The sequence below is a fragment of the Suillus fuscotomentosus genome, assembly GCF_016647785.1.
Source record: "Suillus fuscotomentosus strain FC203 chromosome Unknown F5891scaffold_34, whole genome shotgun sequence".
Lineage (NCBI taxonomy): Eukaryota > Fungi > Basidiomycota > Agaricomycetes > Boletales > Suillaceae > Suillus > Suillus fuscotomentosus.
In genome coordinates, this window is record NW_024539546.1 from 66185 (window position 1) to 82276 (window position 16092).

The 16092-nt window shown below is 47.6% G+C and overlaps 6 protein-coding genes across 6 annotated transcripts; 3 read left to right on the forward strand and 3 right to left on the reverse strand.

The window, feature by feature from the left end:
• Nucleotides 1-7: 7 nt before the first annotated feature.
• F5891DRAFT_416171 (uncharacterized protein) lies at nucleotides 8-2057 on the reverse strand. Its single transcript, XM_041371744.1, has 4 exons — nucleotides 1820-2057; nucleotides 1672-1766; nucleotides 1586-1620; nucleotides 8-1534 (listed from the first exon to the last, which is right to left on the reverse strand). Exons 1-4 carry the CDS (start codon nucleotides 1878-1880, stop codon nucleotides 52-54), a joined length of 1674 nt encoding a protein of 557 aa, XP_041224686.1. The 5' UTR covers nucleotides 1881-2057; the 3' UTR covers nucleotides 8-51.
• On the reverse strand, nucleotides 1813-4902 carry F5891DRAFT_416175 (translation initiation factor eIF-3b). Its single transcript, XM_041371745.1, has 9 exons — nucleotides 4798-4902; nucleotides 4559-4744; nucleotides 4328-4505; nucleotides 4155-4280; nucleotides 3426-4106; nucleotides 3225-3369; nucleotides 3017-3175; nucleotides 2691-2965; nucleotides 1813-2634 (listed from the first exon to the last, which is right to left on the reverse strand). The coding sequence occupies exons 1-9, from the start codon at nucleotides 4866-4868 to the stop codon at nucleotides 2236-2238; spliced, it is 2220 nt and encodes a 739-aa protein (XP_041224687.1). The 5' UTR covers nucleotides 4869-4902; the 3' UTR covers nucleotides 1813-2235.
• A 137-nt stretch (nucleotides 4903-5039) lies between these two features.
• F5891DRAFT_1039699 (major facilitator superfamily domain-containing protein) lies at nucleotides 5040-7842 on the forward strand. The gene is made up of 17 exons (XM_041361959.1): nucleotides 5040-5254; nucleotides 5304-5370; nucleotides 5421-5609; nucleotides 5667-5695; nucleotides 5749-5824; nucleotides 5880-6064; nucleotides 6111-6192; nucleotides 6244-6275; nucleotides 6325-6502; nucleotides 6551-6617; nucleotides 6670-6685; nucleotides 6738-6902; nucleotides 6950-7044; nucleotides 7096-7126; nucleotides 7179-7234; nucleotides 7290-7385; nucleotides 7439-7842. Exons 3-17 carry the CDS (start codon nucleotides 5432-5434, stop codon nucleotides 7653-7655), a joined length of 1503 nt encoding a protein of 500 aa, XP_041224688.1. The 5' UTR covers nucleotides 5040-5254; nucleotides 5304-5370; nucleotides 5421-5431; the 3' UTR covers nucleotides 7656-7842.
• Nucleotides 7843-8700: 858 nt separating this feature from the next.
• Nucleotides 8701-11550, forward strand: F5891DRAFT_1129062 (uncharacterized protein; the record flags this gene model as incomplete). Its single annotated transcript, XM_041364354.1, has 12 exons — nucleotides 8701-9304; nucleotides 9353-9397; nucleotides 9449-9585; nucleotides 9636-9752; nucleotides 9801-9872; nucleotides 9930-10192; nucleotides 10214-10318; nucleotides 10365-10502; nucleotides 10557-10949; nucleotides 10998-11096; nucleotides 11155-11380; nucleotides 11431-11550. The coding sequence occupies 12 exons, from the start codon at nucleotides 8701-8703 to the stop codon at nucleotides 11548-11550; spliced, it is 2319 nt and encodes a 772-aa protein (XP_041224689.1).
• Nucleotides 11551-11664: 114 nt separating this feature from the next.
• Nucleotides 11665-14726, reverse strand: F5891DRAFT_1129063 (Spb1 C-terminal domain-containing protein; the record flags this gene model as incomplete). The annotated part of the gene is made up of 10 exons (XM_041364355.1): nucleotides 11665-11712; nucleotides 11759-12276; nucleotides 12331-12448; nucleotides 12499-13314; nucleotides 13364-13459; nucleotides 13514-13631; nucleotides 13677-14000; nucleotides 14050-14389; nucleotides 14449-14609; nucleotides 14665-14726. The coding sequence occupies 10 exons, from the start codon at nucleotides 14724-14726 to the stop codon at nucleotides 11665-11667; spliced, it is 2601 nt and encodes an 866-aa protein (XP_041224690.1).
• A 118-nt stretch (nucleotides 14727-14844) lies between these two features.
• F5891DRAFT_1039710 (uncharacterized protein) lies at nucleotides 14845-15989 on the forward strand. The gene is made up of 5 exons (XM_041361960.1): nucleotides 14845-14996; nucleotides 15066-15172; nucleotides 15223-15353; nucleotides 15416-15469; nucleotides 15529-15989. The coding sequence occupies exons 1-5, from the start codon at nucleotides 14906-14908 to the stop codon at nucleotides 15548-15550; spliced, it is 405 nt and encodes a 134-aa protein (XP_041224691.1). The 5' UTR covers nucleotides 14845-14905; the 3' UTR covers nucleotides 15551-15989.
• Nucleotides 15990-16092: the final 103 nt, after the last annotated feature.

Below are 16092 nucleotides of genomic sequence, written 5' to 3' on the forward strand. Positions count from 1 at the left end.
TAACACGACGCGCTTAATACATATTACATACAGAATATCCACAAGCATGAGTTACCGAGCATGTGCAAACTTAGAATCTAGTAGTCGGAGTGCTTCTCTGACACCATCTGCATTTACCTCCCGCATTCTTCGACGTCCACACTCGATCAACACCTCTTGCGGAACGAGCCTTGGTGGCGAGGAGTGCTCTCTTTGCTGTTGACGGTATCGCTCATGTGGATCCGTCAGTAGCACCGAATGATGATCTGGTGCCGTGGATCCACCCTGATGAGAATGTCCTGCCATGAGTGTGCTACGTTCAGGCGTGATGGATCCTGGCGCCGGTGATATTACCACCCGTGAGCCAGTGCACTTGGATCTACGAGCAACCACTTCGGCCAATAATGACAGATCTGCGAATGCGACATTTGGGTGCGATTTGAGCTGACGCCAAGCATCGTCGGTCGGTATCGACGTCTCAGCGCGAGGTTCCGTGGACGAAATCATGGGCGCTATGCCACAAGACCCACACTTCATGATGTCACCACAGCAACCACCGACAACGATCTTGTCAGATTGGTTAGTTCGTAGAGGACAGTCGATGCAGGGTGACGTCGAATTGACGGAGTGTCCAATTGCCTGGCAGAACGCCTTTCCGAATGCGTCATCTGAACATGCCAAGCAATTAGCAGGGTCACCTGAACATTTGGCGGATGACAGAGGGACCGAAATCGGAGTCACAGAGAAGACTGGGTTTGCGCTCTGACCGGGCATTCGTCGACGTATTGGGACAGGCGCTTGATATGCCGGGAGGTTCTCGAGTATATTCATCTGGGAAGATGTAGATGCCCCTAGCTGCGTGGGTTGGTCCATAGGTGACATGGTGGCAGAATGATCATGTTTCGGTTTGAGTGATACGTGGCTTAAATCAGTGTCAGTGACGGCTTGCTGCATGGCCATCTCCCTGCAGACGCAAGGAACCTCTGGACTGCACAATACACATTGGAAGGAATCCGCTGAATCTTGTGTATCTAGTGCATCTAATGCTGGGACAGGCTCCGATGAAGAGTAGTTGAGCATGTGTGTGAGGGAGGGTGGGGGTGTGGGGAAAAGTCCTGAACGACCTGCTGAGGAGAAGCTGGCGGTAGTTCCGTCATCAGGAGAGGAAGCCATTGAAGTAGACGGAGGGCTATAGGAGGTGAAATGACTCGACATGCCCTGCGGCGAGTCCGTCGCCTCAGCCTCCATCTTCGCTCGCTTCTTGCTGTTGCGGATAGATCGTTCGGGGGACATGCTAGGTGACACGACCACAACATTCTCCCTGTTCCGCTTTCTGTCACCATCATTTGAATCTGCTTCCCACTCGAGACGAGCGATTTTTTCTTTCAGTATCTGATTCTCCCTTCTGAGCTCTTCGTTCTCATCCTTCATTTTCTTCGCAATGTTCTGGAGTGCGACATTACGCTCAATTTCTCCCTGTTCATAAGAATGGAGGCGAGCCTGTAGCTCAGCAAGCTGGGACTGCTTGCGCTCGCGAAATGCGCGTTGGGCGGCTCTGAAACGAGAATAAGCGGATGGTATCACAGAGAACTGCCTAACCCCTCACCTGTTTTGAACACGTCTACCTGCAGACTCCGAGTCCTGCAATCAATGTCAACAATCTGAAGTGCAGGGCAATAGGGAATTACTTGCCTCATCATCCTTTGGGGCTGGAGGGCCTGCAGAACTCTCCTTCTTGGGCTTTCGCCCGGGTTTGGGTTTGGCTGGGATCACCCACTCCTTTGACGCTGCAAATGGTTTTATTGAAACTAAGTAGCTCGCAATTGCAAATCAAGCTTACCTGTTGCCCATAGCGTCGAGGCCGATGTTGAGGCTGCCAGTGACGGTCCAATAGGTACCATGCTTGCAAAATGAGCGCTAATCAAATGGCAGGGGTCGTCAAGCGAGGAAACAAGATAACTTGGAAGAGTTATGACTTCAATGTAAAGCGTTCTTGCCCGATATTGAACGGCAGCCACAGTGCTCAGCGTTTGCGGCGACCACGAGGAAGAATTGAATGTTAGATTAGATATTGGATCGGTAGATTCGGTATTCGGTGGGGAAGTCCGACGGGAACCCAGTTGGGTGGTAACACACAACTATCGAGTGTTGACGGAACACCGCCTTGGACAGCCCCATGGACGAAGACTGACTACATGGGGTATGCGCATGGGAAAGCAACGTGTATACCTCCGACCAAATACATCAAACAAACATTTACTCCACGACCTCCTCTTCGATTTGCTCAATAACCTCATCAATCCACTCCTCAATCTCCTCCTTTTCCTCTTCGTGATGTTCGCCATTAAGTTTTTGTCCACGACTCCGCTTCTCTTCTGCAATGTCTCGCTTGCACCGTGCGCGCCATGCGTTCCACTCGTCAAGAAGGCGCTTGCGATGAGCGATAAGCTCTGCGCTGACATTGCTTTCTTCTGCAGCATCTTCCTCATCGAATGCACGGCTATATTCACGCAGGTTCTTGCGAATTTGCCGCTGTTGTTCCTTTGTAAGAAGACTGCGGGGCCGCGGTCTCCAAATGAATTGCTTAAAACGATCAAGAATGAGCTTTTCTAATTCTTGTCCTCGGAAGTCCCAAATAGCGTAACCGTTTTCGAGCTGCGTAGCACAAAATAGATCAGTACAACGCAGTGGCCAACGTAAATGCGACAGACCGTGTGTCTCCATGCGCTTGCACTGGTGGCCAAGTATCGCCCACTTGGGTCCCATTCCACATCAGTGACACCATAATGATCGGCAGAACCAAGTTGCTGAATGCCACTTCCCCATTCTTCTTTGACGTTTTGGCCTTCTCGGCGTTCTTCAGTGTTAAAATCCAGATCCCAGAACTCGAGTTCAGACTTGGTCGATGAACCAACTGTCGCAAGAACTACATGTCTACCTCGGGGAGACCAACGTATCGTATTACTTGTCCTTGACGTAAGCGTGCCTTGTAAAAAAAGGTCAAACGACAGAGCTAGGCAATGTTGATAGTACCTACGCAGCAGTTTGAAATCATTCTTGGTACGATCTAGCTGGTAGAAGCTGATGTCGGTTTTGATTGTAATTCCTGGCCCAGGGTTGCCGAGGTTTGGATCGTTGCTTGACACAATAGCAAATCGCTCCCCTTTAGGCTCCCAAGAGAAGTCCGTCACTGTGTCTATATGACATGTCAGTGAATGATCCGTCAAGGTCAGGGGTCTCTGCACCTTTCAACTCGACAACTTCAACGGGATAATCCTTCTCGCGGACCCGGAAAATCTCAAGATTGCAGAAAATCGATTTTTTGGTCTTGGTGTGACGGTCAACCTTGACACAAAGGAAGTCACCCTGATTTTGCCAATGAAGCTTACACTAGAATGTCGATCTTTAATAAAGGACCAACCACAGAAAAGACAGACAACACATGCCTCTGTGACGTTGAATAAGTTCTTTTGTCGTAGCACAGTGCGACTCGGGAAATTAATGAGGGTCACTCGCGCTGGTTGATTGGCAACTTCAGGCGTCCAGTAAGCAAGCATGTTTTCTCTTTTCTTGGCACCCTTCTCGGCTTTCACGGGCTTCTCTGCATCTTCCTTGTCCTTCTCTCCGTGGGGACACCATTCAAAGTCCACAACCCCCTCGATTTTCAAACTCTTTTTGTCATGAAGACCCATGGTTGGTAACTCATAGACACTGATATGCTGTCCTGGCGTTACACGAGCAACGAACTTATCATCGGAACTCCACTTTAAGGCGGGCCACTGCATTTGTTTTTTCATCGCAGGATCCTCATTCTCGTAAGCCGTGGTGGGGAACGTGCGAAGAAGGTGACCGGACTTGATCTCCCAAACGGCAATATTATTGCCCTCGTCCTCCGGAGAAAAGAATTCGGGACCTTGAGGAAGATTAGCGGGGACTGAGATAGGATCATGTGACCAGGTGACGATGTAATTTTCGCATGGAGAAAAGTCGATCAATTTGACGAGGGGATGTGCAAATCGATGTTGGGGTTCCCATGATGGTCCACCCCACAGGCGCACACCCTGACGAAAAAGCGTAGCGAAGTATGTACCAAGCGGTGACCATGAGGCGTAGAGTTCTGTCCAATTCTTTCAAAAAATTAAGTAGAAGCAATGATGACTAGGACGGCCACATACCTTTTTTGCATAGGCAATTTCACACTGCGAGGGCTTCCCATGCCAATGGATTTCCACGTCATCACCTCGGTAAGTCACATATTGATCACGTCCTTGAGAATCAGCGAGCCATGCTCGGAGATGTTCCTTTGAAGAGTGAGTCTAACATCTTGATCACGATAGGGAAGTCAAACCTTTGGACGGTATTCCTCTACTGCAGGTTCAACGTATGTTTCGTCAATGCTTGCATAGCGTTCGACGTCGGTGAATCGATTGATACGGAAAGTATGCTTCGCATCAAAAGGGTGTCCATTCATTGCGCCAGCCGCAAAGGCAGCCGCATCTGGATTTCCAAGGTCAACAAAAATAAAGCTACCATACTTTAGTTCTCAAACAGTATAGCAATAAAGCTAGAAGGAGCGTACCCTTTGGATTTTCCTGCTTTGTCGTCCCATGGTACGAAAATGTCATCTTGTTTGATCACAGCCCCTTTTCTGGAGAACTCCTTGGAGATTTTTGCGAGTAACTTGTCGAGCTTAGACCTGTCGATGACAGGTACGCCATCAACCACGATTATACTGTCGAAACCGTCGTCGAAGTCCACGCGATATCTGAGCGGAAGAAAATGAGTAGAATTTAAATTGAAAACGCAAGAAGCCCGCACTTGGCTTCGATGTCTGAAAAATCAAGCTCATCGTCGATAGAGTTGTGTGAAGTGCCGTTAAGACTGGCCATTTTATCTTGCTCGCTGCTCTCGTCGGCAGTAAAGTCTGCCTTCACAAAAATAAAGTTCAAGCGGAGTATCCTTTTGGGTGAATTACATAATTTCGATAAGAGGTTATCCCTTTTCTCAGCTTGACGGACTATCCTTTCGTAGTAATGAATATTAATGATGCCTCCGAGCCTCTGTGACATCAGTTTCGGTTGGTGGCTGCCTGCACTGAGAAAGGCAGCGCAGTCGATCAAACAACGTTTTGACAGCACCTTGGAGCACAATCGTGCTCTGGATGAATGCTCATCTATGTGTGGGACATCCGAGACACGTTCTACCTGTTCTCATCAATGATGATTAGATGTTTGAACGTTTAGGCCTCAGGCCTCTGAGCATACTGTATTAGGATGTAGGTGGTCCACGCTGAGCACTTACAGTACTAAATATGTAACATACAGTAATCCTCCACCGAAAGCTTCACTATTGTACCACGTGCATCCACTCATAAAATGATGGATCTATGAAGTGAGCCGTGAGCCCTTCATTCCCTCTTCAACCAGCTCGATTTCTTCTAGGCGCTTACAGTATGTCTGTCGAGAAAGATATCAATTCCGTTGATGCGAAGACCGGTGACCTTCGTAAGGTCACTGCGAAGGCCCACGAAGCGGAAATCAAGGTTGCAGCACACGACCTCAATAGAAGAGAGTCGCTCAGTGCATATTTTACCATCCTTGCTGCTGGGTTTGGTTTGATCAGTGACGGCTGTAGGTTTTGGCTTTAAATCGCTGATAAGTAACAGTTGGTCACCTTATCTATCACAGACCAAAATAATCTGATGACGATGAGCAACGTTCGTCACCATCAGGCACTGGTAATAGGAAAGTTTTTGATTTGATTTACTAGGTTATCTTCAAGGAATTATACCCAAATGACTACACCTCGACTGTGTCCACTCGTGTCTCAAATTCCTTGTTAGTTGGTGAGTGGTGGTACTAGTAGGAATGCGGCACGTATCTTATTTCGACATTATAAAGGTGCTGTACTTGGCCAGATATTTGTGGGTTTGATTTGTGACAGGGTGGGACGCAAAGTCGCCCTTGTCTCGACAACCCTGCTCATTGTCATTGGTGCTATCCTTGGTACTGCGGCCCACGGTGCGCACGGAAGCGCCCAGGGATTGTTTTGGTTCTTAACTATCGCTCGAGGCATCACGGGTGTCGTATGCAAATTTTTCATGATGCATTCTCCATGATCAATTTTGTTAGGGCGTTGGAGGTGAATATCCTGCTTCTTCCACGAGTGCCAGCGAAGCTGCGAATGAGACGGCACAGACAAATCGCGGTCCAGGTAAGTTTGTGTCAATTATCACAAGTATATATAACCTTAAGAAGCGAGCAGTATTCATCATGGTTACGAACTTTGTTCTATCCGTGCGTATACTCGTGCTATTCTGACGGAGATTTAAACAATTCGAATCAGTTTGGCGGCCCCCTCGCTGTATCTGTGTTTCTGATTGTCTTGTCAGCTGCTGGAGATAATCATCTAGAGACGGTCTGGCGCGTGTGCTTTGGTATTGGCATATTGCTCCCTTTGACCGTATTCTTCTTCCGTCTTCGGATGCTGAGCTCTAAGCTGTACCGTAAGGGTGCTATCAAGCGTATGTATAAATCTGCTTTGATACCCATTAAGTTTAATGTGATCTTAGGTCGCGTCCCATATGGACTCGTATTCAAGCGTTATTGGCGTGAGCTGATCGGAACTTGTGGGGCTTGGTGAGTCGTTCTCGGATCAAATGCACTGGTTTGCATCTCATCTTACAACCAGGTTCCTTTACGATTTTGTGAGCGTATTGTGGTTGTACTTTTCACAAATCTCACATCTTTCTTCCTTAGGTCACATTCCCTAACGGTGTCTTCTCGGGTACCATTATTTCCAGCGTTATCCACAATGGCAGCATAAAAGCGACGGCAGAATGGCAACTTCTTCTCGGAATAATCGCGCTCCCTGGTGTTTTCGTGGGTGCCTATCTCTGTAATAGATTGGGTCGAAGAAATACGGTGGGTGGCACCTCTTTGATCATAAGCGCACACTGATTTGTATTTAGATGATGCTCGGCTTCTCTGGATACCTCTTATTTGGCCTCATCATTGGACTGGCTTACAACAAGATCACGAAAATTATACCATTATTCGTCATTTTGTGAGCTATCTCATTAAATCCTGTTTTTCCATTCCTGACAGCTTCTCATAGCTATGGGCTTATGCAATCAGTCGGAAACATGGTATATTTGCAATTTTTATGAGCCCAGCGACATTTCGTCTCACATCTCTTAGGGACCCGGTGACATGCTTGGTCTGACGAGCTCGGAGTCATATGCGACTCCAATTCGGTATGTCATTCATAACAATTAGGTGATCCCGTGCAAAGTACAAACTAGTCAACAGCGGCACCTGCTACGGTTTATCTGCTGCTATTGGGAAGACTGGAGCAGCCATTGGCACTCAGGCTTTCACTCCCATACAGAATAATCTGGGTAAACAGTACGTTAAAAGTTTTCCTTGATGTGAATCCCCTCACTGAACTGCCTTCGAAGGTGGACGTTCATCATTGCCGCTATTTGTGGTGTAACCGGTGTCCTGATCACGTATTTCTGCGTCCCAGATATGACTGGGGTTGACCTCGCCGACGAGGACGCCAAATTCATGAAATACCTCGCTGACAATGGTTGGGAAGGCGAGGTAGGTGAAGACAGTGAGAAAGTATTCGCAGACCACCACGTCGCTGAAGCAGGTTCTACTGAAAGACTCTAATTGAAATACATACTTGAAGTCGTTACTCGGCGGTGTCCCCGGACTCCATTCGTGACGGTCCACTTTTTGTCTACAGCACTCAATTTTATGTAAAGTAATCGTTTAGCTACTTCACTGAGTATGTTCTTCCTATATACTTACTATACTAGCATATTCCAAGAGATACAACAAATCCGTTAATTAGTAACGTTCAGCGTGACGGCAACAAAATGAATCGGTGTCACGGCTACCAAACATTTAATTTAACAACGCGTTTTATTGCAGCTGCAGCTGGGCTGGGCTCATGGGGCGTCGCCGAGGCAAGATGGTGGTGTCTACCGACCCAACTATGAGTCCAGGATTCAGGTTGCACTCGTGGATGTCGCACATGGCAAGGTACTGTAAGAATATTTCCGCTCTTTCGCTACCCAGATGGGACAACAATTGAACTAACTATGCGAATCAATTAATCAAGGAACATCCTGACTATGCCAGTTAGCCAAGGTTCGCGGCCCAGAATCGCGGGACTTCTCGGTGCAAACGAACGAGTGCCGCCACGGTGGCGGCACTCGTTCGTTTGCACCGAGAAGTCCCGTTTCAACTTCCAGTGAGCTTCCCGTAACCTGCAATTCCTTCCAGCCTGGGCACGCACTACCACCACATTTCGCCGGTTCCAGTATTCCCGCACCACATTGACCATATTTCTTGGTTCAACCCCTCACATGCACATCCGGCGAATCACGGACTTCACATTCCAGCCTGGTATGTATCAATACCCACTGGCACATCTGCATACACTCTCAGCAATATTTACTAATTTACACTCAACTCTATAATTCTTCGTACATACTGTAGCTCACATATTTACTAGTGGCGTCCTCGTTGAAGCTCACGAATCGCGTCTGCTATTGTGCTAAGCATTCAGCCAGTGTCACCGTCCGTTACTATGTGTGACATCATGAGTGTGACTTACGAAATAGTGGACGAATAGAGTGTAACCTGAGAGCATAGTTTTCTGCCCGCCGACAGTTCCGCAGGGTGGACTAATACTGTGCTTTCTTTTTGAATGTCGTCTCCGCTACTACGGACATCACGCTCTCTGTGCTCATCGTGTCTTCGTTGGCAGCGTCACAGACTTTACTCGTCACAAGCAGCGTTCGCGACCTCGGATGTTCCAATAAGTGACCTTCAGCAGACAGAAACACTATCTGCTGGACCTAATAATGCGCTAGCGAAGGCAACAACGCGAAAGCCACCCAAAGCCCTCGGAGAAACGAAGGCAGGGCGGCTAGTGGATAATGATACACCCTCACAGTCTCGAAATCCACTGGAACCGACTCGTGTCGACCTATACCTCGCCTCAATACACGCTGCTGGCTTGGAACCAACCTTGGATGACATAGAGCGCTGCAGACCTAAGAGACATTCGTCACCGGAGTCGTCTCAATATGCAGAAGAGTATAATAATCTCCTGGACACACTTTGTCGGTCCTTCAGCAAGGACCAGCTAAGGAATTTTACAGAGTTGTATAACCTTGGCCCTATATGGACGCGTAGTTCCAGACGGAAAGTAGAATATGCGGAATCCATTATGGAGAAGCAGTGGAACTGGCCCTCTCTGAAGGAAATCGAGAGAAGGCGGAGGGACAAGACAGAGGTTGTTATAAAGAGTCAGTTTTGTTCTGCATATTGCTTACATGTTTCACTGACTTCCGTAGCATTCTCTGTCAACCCAAGTCAACTTTTTCTCATTCTTGGTAAAGGTAAAGTCTAATTAATTCACGACATTCCTCTTGTAATGGCTATGTTTCCAGATGGGGCCGACTTATTGCAGCTTTCTATGCAATATAACGTCCACATTTCGCTGGCTTCTAATCCACTTGCCTTGCGAGTGGAGGGATTCAGGGGCACAATGAAGCAACTCACAGAACACTTGAGTGAACTGAAAAAGGTAAGGTTGGTGAAATTCACGTCAGTGATAGGAAACTAACCTACCTCGAGGGTATTATTGATGAAATCATTGAACTGCCTTCAAAACAACCTATTCGTCAGGACCTGGTCCAACGCATATCACGTCTTGCTGGCGCTTACGTGGAGAACCTTGGCCACAAGGGCAAGGCAGGTTCTACCACCTGTCATCTAAGCAAGTATTGAAAGTGCAATTAGATCAGGATTTGTGCTAAAGACACCGACAAAATGGACACTGCAAAACGACTCGCTATCCGTGCTTCAACGGAGGTTAGCTGCATCATTATATGAATATCGGCCATCCTGCTAGACTGATGGACGGCTTAGACTCAAGGTGATCATTCTTCACCCCTCCTTTGCTACGTGCCAGCAAAGGCAACGCTCGAGCATTCCGTAGCGCCTTCCTTCATGCCACACACGTACTCTATCTACCCTTTCCTCTCCCCTCGGTCTTTACCTTGGACAATGATGAAAGGTGCATCTTTCCGGGTCCGCAGAGTTGCAGATTGGCTCGGTGGTACTGCCGTCGAAGATACGACGAAGACAGGTGGTTTGGCAGGCGGGCAAGGAAAGATGGTAACCAAAATTGAGTTAGCTTCTCCTTAAGCCAGCTCGGGATTTCTACTGACATCTTCTCGAAGGGAATCTACAGACCTTGAGGCATTGCTCTTCAGTGCCCCAAAGACCCATGGTCACGAGAGAGTCGTCTCCGCCTCGTAAGTGCTCACTAGACCAAGGGCGCTGTTTCTGACGTCACCGAAGCTTTGGACACATCGTTCTTGGATCTGCATCACCGACCGGACATAGTGTCCTTATTCCCCCTTTCAAGGGAAATTGGACATTATCAAAAATTCTCAAATGGTTGCACACTTCAAATACTGCGCTTACGTTTGTTCCCAGGTTTGTCCATTGATGCTACAGCCATCTCAACCATATGTTAATCTGGGCTTCCAGCCTTCCTGCTACATTATTGAATTCGCCACCTTCGAACCAAAAAGTCATTCACCGCGTCTTGTATCGCACGCTTCCAGAGTCCCGGCTTGAGAATAGCCTCCATCAGCAATTAATCAAGCTAGAATTGGAGTTTTCGACGTCAAACATGGGCGAGATCAAAGTAGCAGCATTTGAGCACAGTAACTCAGATCGCGAATTGGCGGGTGACTTGACTCTGGAACTCGATGCCGATCATGACCTTTCAAATTCTCTGGATTCATTCCAGGACTCGACCACTTCAGGAGGACCTTTGAAGTACGCAGAGAAAAACCCTCAAGAGGTGGTTGTCAACGTTTCTGAAGCAACGTGCCTGGAAGGCGTTGAATCCACGCTGGATATTATGATGCCTGATCGGTTCGTTAAAATTCCAGTCTAATGCGATATGGACTAATTTTGGGGTAGACCAATGGATGTTCAATTCACTGTCTCTGAACACGCATATGTTGGTGCAGGTGACCAGCCTCCGCTGCTTGTTGATTATACGAAGCAACTTCGACATTTGTGCGCTTCTCTCAATCATACTTTTCGTACTTGATCTCACTCGCCCCATAATTGGCAGTCTAACGTCTCAAGATCGAGAAGCAACTCAACCACAACCGCCTGTTACACTCAACTTTCGCGGTCGGATCTACTTCCTTCAGACTAGCTTAAGTGTGCGCAAAGTTACTGAGACACCCCAGCTGTCAACAGGCACTGGCGGGAACGCGGAGCAGTCTATTTCTGCGCAAGTCATAACAGAAAGTGTGCTGGACTTGGAGAGCAGCCAGAAGTTTACAACTTGTCAGGTGTGTTGACCACGAGATTCGGGTTTATGGTGGACTCATTTATATACTAGGTTACGCTTGATAACTCGGCAGGTCGTGAAGCTTGGACTCGGTTCCTCGCATCGTGTGACCTTATCAGCACCGTTTCAATCCCTGCTCAGGGTCTTAAGGCAGATCTCTCAGTCCCTTAGCTTACCATCATTGTATACACTAAACTAATCATCAATGCTCTCGAATCATGGATATGATGAATGGTACTGGCATTGCACGAAACTGGTTGTAGTATGGTGGTAAGTTGGTCATGCTCATCTTCGCTTTTTGTTTGCCTTTTCTCTCCGTTTTTTGGCACGTGTCTGTTCAACAGTCAGCTTGTGCAAGATCAACATACGAAAAATTTACCTCTTTTCTCATCCTTGCATCGACCATAACATAATGCCCCTTGACGCCTTTTGGTCTACCTTGGACTCCCTTGTGAGCACCCTTCGCAACCACCACTTTAGTTTCCTTCTTCTGGTTGGCTTTTGCAGTTCCTTTGCGCATAAGCTTCTCTATCTGCTTTGCCTTCTCGCGTTCGCTCATGTCTGATGTTTCATTCACACCTTCTGCCTTCTTCATCGCCTTCTCCAGCCGTTGTGTTGCCCGTAGTTTCTTTCTCCCCTTGGCCTCCGCGACCTTCTTGATTGGACGTGCATCTAGTGCGCGTTGACGCGTTCGCAGAGCAGCAATAGCCTCTTTAGTCACGGGGATATTTGGCTTGTAGTGTTTTCCCTCATCATCCAAGAACCACGACGGCAAACCGTCTTTTGCGTTGAGAGAATAACGGTTGAATCCGTCATTAAGAAGATGTGTTTTGGTAGTTTGGCGATTTACTAATCGCTGAGCAATGGACACAGATTCCGCTGTAGTTAGGCCATACTCTAGAACATGGGTCAGTGGTTATTAAAAACACCAGGTGTGCTCATCGCACGAACTTTTGATATGTTCCTTCTTAGCTTCATCTTGGTTTTCGTCCTCAGCATCCCACATTTCAATGTCGTCGTCGTGCTGCTGGGGCACAACCTCAAAGTCACCATCAGACGAAGCAGCAGGCTAGGTGATCTTATAAGCATAGAACTTAAAATGAGTGACTTCGGACGTACATCATCCTGCCATTCTTCCTCACTGCCATCATGCTGCGCCGATGCCATGTCTACATCCTCCTCCTTCCCTTCTTCACCCTCTATATCATCAAGACCCTCTACACCTCCAAAAAGGTCTTGGCTGAACCATACCTGGGAAGCACGACCCGCTGCGGTTGGCTCCTCTAGCTTCGTCACGAGCTTGACCTTCTTATTTGACTTCACTTCTGTCACTTGAGGTCTTCTCCTCTTTCGGCCTGGCGTCTCGTGTTCCTCGTCGTCACTTTCATCTGAGGAATCGTCATTGTCCCCCTTTGCAGCCTCCATTTGATCCCATCCGCCTTCCTCGTCGCTTTCACTACTTTCGCCATCCTGAATTCCACCCCATTCCTCCAGCATTCTGTTCCCCTGTCTCGCTTCTCTAGCCTTGAATTTTGAGTCGCGTTCCTTCAGTTTCTCTTGGTAAGCATCATATAGGTCATCCATTTCTGCCTCGAGCCGTGACGCCTTTCGATCCCTTTCTTCCTCAGAATCGAGGACCTCATCCTCTTGATCGTCCCCTGCCACCACCTCATCTTCGTCCTCATCCTCCGGCGTGTCATCATCCACCCGTATGATCCCAATCCCGCCTTTGTGTCTCAGCTGCCTTTCAGTGCCCGTCAAATCGAACATATCTTCTTGGCCTACTCCTAGTGAAGCATCGATTTGCTCGAGACCGATATCTAACGGGGCGGTCATTTGCAACTGCATTCGCTGGATTGTCTTGGTCTTTATCTCATTTGCACGACGACGTTCACGTTTAGTACGCGCAGCTGCCTCAACGTTCAATCTTTCGAGCTAATACACGAGTCAGAAAGATGAAAAATCATAGGCCCAGAGGACAGACCTCGTTTCGAATTTGCTGCTCTTCGTCAACTTCCTCGGTGATCTCGACGGTCTCTGTAACATCCTGCGTATCCTTCGCCTTGACATCTAACCCGATCTATGGGTAAACGTGAGTGACCGTAAACAAGTGAAACAAAACGGTACCACTGACTTCTTGACGAAGCGCAGTCCGCCACCTGAGTAGATTCTTAAAGTCACCCTTGCCGAGCACTTTCAAATCCTCACAGCTTGCCTGAACTTCGGGAGTGGTGATATCAAGCTGCAACCACCTGAAGAAACGTCAAAATGGCACGACAGAGAACTAATAGTCATACTCTTTTTCCTCTGGCAACTCAAAGGTTATTTTGTTGACCAGTCCGAGAACAGCTATTGGATCAGCACTCCGGATAAAGTCAGCCGCAGAAGCCTTTTTGAACAAAAGGTAGTCCCCGTCATCGTAACCATCACGTTTCCGACGCTTCTTTTCAGGTTGAAATACATTTGCCTGTGCGTTGTTTGCAGAGGTACCCTTGTCTGTACCGGACGCAATAGTAGTTGACAGGTCCTTGAAAACATGTCTGGGGTCCAAAAACTTGGGGTCGATGTGTTTGGGAGCAAGGAAGTCCCGGCAGACCACGAAAATCTCAGCAGACACATTTCTGTCTTTATGTAAATATCAAATACTCCTACCAAAATAACAAGACGCACCTGGATGACGGAGGCTTTGTAGCTTCTACCTTTCCAAAAAGCTGGTTGAAGACCCAAATCAGATTATTGTAGTCGACGCTTCGGAAAACTTTAGTGACAAATGTCCCGCCTTTGACGAGAAATTCCACAGCAAGTTTCAAACTCATCAGTACAAGTTCTGATTGGCTGTATGCGTCCTGTACCCATGCAGTACCGACGTTCGGTGCACCGTCATGAAGAACAACATCCGCCTTCCAATCCTTGATCTCGCTACGAATGAGGTTACGACACTGCGTAGTGGTAATGTCTGCAGCGAACGTGACCACACGAGGTATAGGTTTTATTGGTACAAGATCCACGCCTACAGAGTGAAATGATCCAATCAAGAGAGTCATTTTCAAGTGTCTGTAAAACACTCACCGACGATAACACTATTTGTCGGCATGTACTTGCTAGCCACCTGTAGCCAACCTCCAGGTGCTGCGCATAGATCAATGCAGCATCGAGCTGATTCGAGGAATGTGTATTTTTTGTTCAATTGAATTAGCTTGAAGGCTGACCGCGCACGATAACCTTGTTCTCTAGATGTGATGTGTTGGATAATGTGATATTTCTGATGATCTAGGAAATGCGTACTTTGCAAGCTTGTAATACTTGTCAAGCCGACCCTTTCCTGTCTTTTTTTGTGCTTTGCCCATGAGTAGTTGGATAGCTAGTACTGGCTGCAAGCACTTATACAGTCAAATCCTGACTTTTTTACATTAAACGTTCGGCAACAATATATGCACATTGATTACATCACCAACTAAAGTTCGTAGAAGCCAACACCTACAGTACTACTAGTGGTACTACTACTACTACTAGAGTACTCTTTGAAATGACGTTTCCCAACTCGTCTACACCACTCCTCCCGCGAAGTTCGACTTTTGTAACGCCCTCGCTCCTTTGGAAGGCGGGGGCTATCCTTGGTTAGCTATTCGGGGACAGCTTGTTGGCATTGTCTAAATAACGTTTGTCGTGCGGCGGTTGGTAATCAGCTGCTACAGGAATGGTTGCTGGCGCATTTGGTTCCCATGGATTGAAGCGCAGGCCAGGTATCACGCCTGATAGTTTGACCGCCTGGCAAACTGCGGCTCATTATGCGGTTTGCAACTCCTCGTGTACTATGACTCTTTTCTGACTTCGAGTGCCAAGATATTCAACGGCTTGGCCTTGTTTATGGTCTCGATGCATCCTCGATTTTCGACGCACAAGTTTGCTGGCCCTGCAATTGCAGGAGGAGGCTTTGTCTTTTCTGGCTCCATCGTAGCGCTTGTTCTGTGGAAGTGCGGCATCTCTCTTATACATAGTCAATGTCTGTGTTCTAATATCGCCATGCCATATCCAGATTGAAGTTCCTTGGACCTATCACTCCCTTGGGTGGTATATTTATGATTGCTGGGTAAGCCGAACAATACTTGCAGTACTTCCAGCACACGCTCATGCCGTCGTGTCCAACAGGTACATTACCCTGGCACTCTAGATCAGCTATTCCTTCAAGTTATTGCTTAGAATCATGATGTTCCCAAGCCTTGGCCTTTCTGTGAGCGATCGTACCACCCTGGTTTGTACGCCAGTAGATGATACTTCGGAAACATGACTACTTTTTCTCGTATCTTTTTCTTGTCGACAAATGTCCATACTCTCACTTCCAGTTGCGGTGTGAGTGTCGAAGTTTGCTTTTGAGCGTGGGGTGCTAGTAGGTTTGATTTAGTGCGCAATTCAAATCACCGGCTAGGGTTTCTTTGACTCTAGCCTTGTTATGCATCGTGTACTGCTGCGATACTTCCGAGTAGATGTGTCCTTTGTGGCGGAAACTCTTCAGGATAGTGGTGTGATCATACTGATACATGTCTCATCAACAGTATCGAAAAGGGGCACTGAGGTTTTGTTTCCACATCTCGTCAGTACTTAATTAATTAATCCTGTTTGCACGCCTGCTCCGGTTGAGTGCTGAGAAACGTTGTTCGCTTTGCGTAGTAACGCGAAATTCAGTGTCACGTGATGGACGCGTTGAGGATAGAA

Bases quoted from the DNA above. Each gene is read 5' to 3' on its own strand.
- F5891DRAFT_416171 (XM_041371744.1), bottom strand. From the start codon at position 1,880: ATGGTACCTATTGGACCGTCACTGGCAGCCTCAACATCGGCCTCGACG. The intron at 1,767-1,819 runs GTAAGCTTGATT...AACCATTTGCAG, and splicing joins CTCGACGCTATGGGCAACAG to CGTCAAAGGAGTGGGTGATC. The intron at 1,621-1,671 runs GCAAGTAATTCC...CATTGATTGCAG, and splicing joins CAGCCCCAAAGGATGATGAG to GACTCGGAGTCTGCAGGTAG.
- F5891DRAFT_416175 (XM_041371745.1), bottom strand. From the start codon at position 4,868: ATGGCCAGTCTTAACGGCACTTCACACAACTCTATCGACGATGAGCTT. The intron at 4,506-4,558 runs GTACGCTCCTTC...AAAGTATGGTAG, and splicing joins AAAGCAGGAAAATCCAAAGG to CTTTATTTTTGTTGACCTTG. The intron at 2,966-3,016 runs GTAGGTACTATC...TTTTTTTACAAG, and splicing joins GAATGATTTCAAACTGCTGC to GCACGCTTACGTCAAGGACA.
- F5891DRAFT_1039699 (XM_041361959.1), top strand. From the start codon at position 5,432: ATGTCTGTCGAGAAAGATATCAATTCCGTTGATGCGAAGACCGGTGAC. The intron at 7,045-7,095 runs GTGAGCTATCTC...AGCTTCTCATAG, and splicing joins ATACCATTATTCGTCATTTT to CTATGGGCTTATGCAATCAG. The intron at 7,386-7,438 runs GTACGTTAAAAG...CTGCCTTCGAAG, and splicing joins CAGAATAATCTGGGTAAACA to GTGGACGTTCATCATTGCCG.
- F5891DRAFT_1039710 (XM_041361960.1), top strand. From the start codon at position 14,906: ATGACGTTTCCCAACTCGTCTACACCACTCCTCCCGCGAAGTTCGACT. The intron at 14,997-15,065 runs GTTAGCTATTCG...GTTGGTAATCAG, and splicing joins GAAGGCGGGGGCTATCCTTG to CTGCTACAGGAATGGTTGCT. The intron at 15,173-15,222 runs GTTTGCAACTCC...TCGAGTGCCAAG, and splicing joins AAACTGCGGCTCATTATGCG to ATATTCAACGGCTTGGCCTT.